General features: G+C 32.1%; 1 protein-coding gene across 1 annotated transcript in view; it reads right to left on the bottom strand.

Annotated features, from left to right (window-relative positions):
• The window catches only part of LOC108686661, a 13089-nt gene extending 8951 nt beyond the window's left edge, over positions 1-4138 (bottom strand). The window contains 6 exon segments of the mRNA XM_018192087.1: positions 61-396; positions 832-972; positions 2411-2556; positions 2803-3033; positions 3307-3643; positions 3870-4138. Of these exon segments, the coding sequence (XP_018047576.1) occupies positions 61-396; positions 832-972; positions 2411-2556; positions 2803-3033; positions 3307-3643; positions 3870-4138 (1460 nt within the window).
• Between the last annotated feature and the right edge of the window lie 840 nt (positions 4139-4978).

Below are 4978 nucleotides of genomic sequence, written 5' to 3'. Positions count from 1 at the left end.
ACGTTTTAGTAACATCTTATAAGTAGATTTGCTAAATTATATTTTTTCTTATGTCTTTAAAAAAATTTAACTTTATAAAATATTTTTTTATTTTCCTGGTATATATACATATATATATATATATATATATACATATATATGTAAAATTTCTAATCACTTTCAATTTTGCAAATGTATCTGTATCGTGCAATTTAACTTACCAGAGTGACAAAAAGTGAGTTAATAATCGTAATGCCACAGGCGACTAAAAGCAGATGATAAATTTGAACAATTTGTACTGTCATGTAAATAAAATTTGTACTAATATTAAACGGCAACTCCATCTTCAGAATAAGCTCTTGCGCGTACGGTTCTAATCTTTCAGGATCGTTTACATTAGCGGCGAATACACCGGCAACATATAAAAATACAGCGACCACTTGCGTACCGACGATCCATCTCGAGGTGCGATGTGCAACATTCGCCGTGTCTGTCATTATACGTAAACTATAGCTGTTTGAAGTGTAATCTTGCCAGTCCGTAGACATCATTTGCAATACATCGAAAAATAGTCTACGGAAGATCAGTTCACCATTCGTATTAATGTCTATTTCATTCGATTTTGCTTAATTTCGAATTTGATGCGAATATTTTATTAAAATATCAGAAAGAATAAGCAATGTAATATTATACGCACTCGTGTATATATTTTCAAATTCTAATTAAATCGATTGAATAATATTAAAAATTGATTATTTAATATTTTTTTGCCGATAATTTCGGCAAATGCCAATAATGAAATGTAACACGATTTGCATATTTTTTCACGCTTCTCAAGCAGTTTCGCCCTACCGTTGATGGGTCCAAAGAATAACGAGCTTAATATAGAGTAAAGTAGACGCCATTGCACTGCTCACTCCATCCATATACTGGGAAAAATCGTCCATATGAATGTTTATTATTACGTATCGATATTGAAAAACTTGGGCCATGCTTAGCATTATGATCCAGTACGATCTAAATATCACAGTGGACGGTGCATATGGCCATATACCGTAAACGTGAAGGCCAAATCTGACTAATAGACTGAGCGTGGCTATCCCCATATTTCTCGTGGACAACAGATTAATCGTGTTACAAAATATCGCGTTGTAGAATAACTTTATTTATGCTAAAACTTGATCACGGGTCGACAATCGAACGCGACCCGTGTCGTCGACTATTTGCCAATCAAAACTTGTTTAATATTTTTGTTGCATCGTAAAAAAAGAAAGAAAAAACAGCAACTATAATTTTAAAAATAATGGAGCAATTGCAACTGTAATTTTAGAAATATGGATAATAGAGGCAGTCCCTTTCTTTCCGAACTTTTGATTATAATGCAACTATATGTTCTCTTTAAAAATTCAACAGGTAAAGAAAAGATGGAGCGCAGCTTCAATGAATTGTTTGCAGAGGTTGAAATGTTTTGCTGCTGGGGGGGGGGGGGGGAAAGAAAACGTAACGTGGAGAATCGAGAGGGAGGAAAACTAAGACGTAGGGATAGGAAGCCAGTGTAAAGATTACATTTGGCGCTATAGGTGGCTTGCAAGAGGGCTCGAGCAGTTGGACAACGGCGGTGCAAGCAGAAACATAACGGTTTATACAGAACGATGATACGAACAAAGAAAAATACGGTTCATCAGGAGATTTTTTTCTTACAACCAAAGTGAGTATTTTAATAATATATTATTATCGTATATATATATATTATTTCTACACTGTACCTTTAACATAAATAAGTTTGATTTCTTATAATTTCATTTAGTTGTACTAAGTACCTTTCAAATAATTTTTAATTCTTAATATGAAAATATTAGTAATTGATTAAATTTATCGTTTTTATATAAACGCGTTTTTTTGATTATCACTTTATTATCAGATTTGATAATAAAGTGATAATCAAAAAAAAAAAAGTAAAAAAGATCAAGTATATCGATCTAAAATATCAACAATGTATTTATAGCTCTGCCTTTATGCACTGTAGACTAAATAAAGCCATCGCGAACGGATGCCTCGGGAAATCGATGCTTTAGTAACCCCGCTTGTCTACACACTTGATATAAAACTCCGCCTCTTTGAATAGGAAAATTGTTAACCATGTAAACTGATGGTAGTAAAAGTACTATATCCTTTTGCATGCAAAGATATAAGCGACATGCAATGTATTGAAGCTTCAATACATCGCGTACAACACCGACACGTACGACGCCGAAGCTTTCACCATCTGCAAAATGATATAAACATTTTATTACTACATTGTAACTATCATAGAAACGACGAAGCGAAAGAACATTGTTAAGATGTCAAAACATTCATACATTAATAGTTTTATAAATATGGCTTTTCTTAATCATTTCTATTATATTACTAATTTCTTACGCTAGCGAACTGCTTGAGAGAAAGATCCATTATTTTTCCGATCGTGAGCGTCAAGTGTTTCTGCGATCTTATCATCAAAATCAGAATATCTCGATTTTGATTCGGATTCAATTCATACCAAAGCAATTCATACACAGCATCGCCGATCTCTTGGCTCTGAAATATATAATAAATAAATGATCTTAGTAATGTATTGTATCCACTTCGCTTTACGTGAAATACTGACTTTTGTACTGAGATGCTCTCCTAGGAAACAAAATATGAATGCTTCCATGCTTATAACAATATAAAAAAACACGGACTTTATTAACATAGGCATTCCACCCGGGACACCCACAGACTAAAAATTTTAAATAACATATATTTCAAAGTTATAAGTTAGATTATTTTACGTGTACTTACGATTACAATAAGAAATCCTAGAGAACATATAACCATAGTATTTGATACAAATTGTATTAGCGCAAAATTTGAGAAAAAGTCTTCGATATTCTTGGAAAAAGAAATAATCTTTTGATGCCGAATAATCAACATTTTCATAATCCTGTCGTTTATACCTCGCTTGATGTCCTTTTGTGTGATTTTACACAATTTTTGCCGCAAAATGTCAATTTGTCCACACACATGAAGAACCTAAACGTCACAATATGCACCTAGTGTCAGTTCAATTTAATGTGAAAGCCCAGTGAAAGTGTATTTTCATTGCTTCAGTAACACAATTTTTTTAATATAATAAAATGAAAAAATTATTATTAAGATATTTATATATTTGATATATTTTAGAATATTTTGTATAGGTTCAATTTTGAAAGTTCCTCTTCTCTACATGTTATATTATTCTTTTCATTTATTCTTTTTTACGACTTTCAGAAACAGCGACAAAATTATTAAAAAATTCAAACTTACTAATGTTATTAGCAAGGAATTCATCACGCCCACCATACTGGCTGCGCTTGTTTGATGAACATATTGTGTAACAAAGACAGCTATATGCACTGATGTGCTCTTGATCTCAAAAGGTAATTCCATTTTAAGGAGAAGTTCTCGAGTGTCAGTCTGATTATTACTTTTAAACCTCAACAAAGTACCGGTTGCATAAAGGAACACAGAAAGCGCGTACAAAGCAATTATAAAGTTGGAGAACCGACGAGAGATGTACGCCATCCTAGTCATTGTGTATTCGTCGTAAACATCGCGCTCCTTCCAGTCAACAACTGTGTGTGCTATGATTTTGTTCAGCAGACTATAATGGAAAGACTATAAAGAAATATAATATTGATCGAGCTATGTGTGCGCAAAAACGCAAAAATTTCTTTATTTCGCGAGATGTTGTCAAATGATTACAAATTAATAGCAAAAGTGATATAAATTCAAGATTTTTTCTTACAACTTGGAATCTAAAGAATATAATTCAATATATTTATTTTGCGAATCGTATTTATGACTCAGTGTCGTGACAAAAAGCTTACCGAGCATTGAATGTAAAAATAATCAATTTGATTAGCAAAAGACTGTAAGCCATAGTTGCGCTTAATACATCCATAAGGAATAAGAGATCCTCCTCTCCGAAACGCAAGATCACGTACCAATATTGAAAAATCTGAAACATCGCCATTGAAGATATACAGAACACTCTGCGCAAAATTGCATATGACGTGCCCGGCCATACGCCGATTAGGCGAAGTCCGAACTTGATAGGACAACACACTATATTCTCCAATTCTGTACCGTTATTCATTGAGCAAATTAGTCTCACAGCACGACAGCACCAACGTGTTATAACACTCTAACGTAGTTTTCTTTTCCGTCTATCTTACAGTAAAATAATCAGAAAAGACATAAATTTGTTTAACGAATTATTTAAAATAAATAATGAGCGCACACAGCTTAAGCAGCATCGAAATTCTAACACGATGTTATATCTTATAATATTGTTGATTAAAACATGAACTTTAAAATTTCTAATTACAGCACGCAGATCAGTTATTTCAATTATAGTTAACAGTCATGATGTGATCGATCAAAAGGCCTCAATAAAACTGTAAAATTCTATAAATTCAGTACTCAAATAAACTTCTCCCCTCCAGTTGTAAATCGATAGAAAATATATACTTATCTTGTGTTTCCATCGTATTTTTCCGTATCTTCTTATCTTAGAAACTGCGAATAAATAATCCGACATTTCGATGATTATCGTTGTAAAAAAAAAAGAACAGGTAGAGAGATAGCCATAAAGAACTTCTATACACCCTCGTGTACATTGATCGGTCGTTGTTCGTTATTTGCATTAAAAATGCAAAGCAAACGTTATCAACATCAGTAGACATTAATAAATTTCAGTTTCATGTGGCTCAATATTATAATTTAATACAATCGAAATGTGAACATCATCTATACATCTATCAAAGATTTTAAGTGAGTTCTCTTTTTGCTGAAAGAAGTTGGAAAATCCTACTTAAATCAATCATGGTACGTCATAAAATAATTTTACTAGTAATAAAATAAAATAATTTTATACTTATTTTATAATAAATTATATATGGATGGTATAATAAAATCAATATCAATATATATATAT

This window comes from Atta colombica, unplaced genomic scaffold (assembly GCF_001594045.1).
Source record: "Atta colombica isolate Treedump-2 unplaced genomic scaffold, Acol1.0 scaffold189, whole genome shotgun sequence".
Taxonomy (NCBI): Eukaryota; Metazoa; Arthropoda; class Insecta; order Hymenoptera; family Formicidae; genus Atta; species Atta colombica.
Note: the sequence above shows the minus strand (reverse complement) of the source record. Positions and strands in the feature narration are given on the sequence as shown.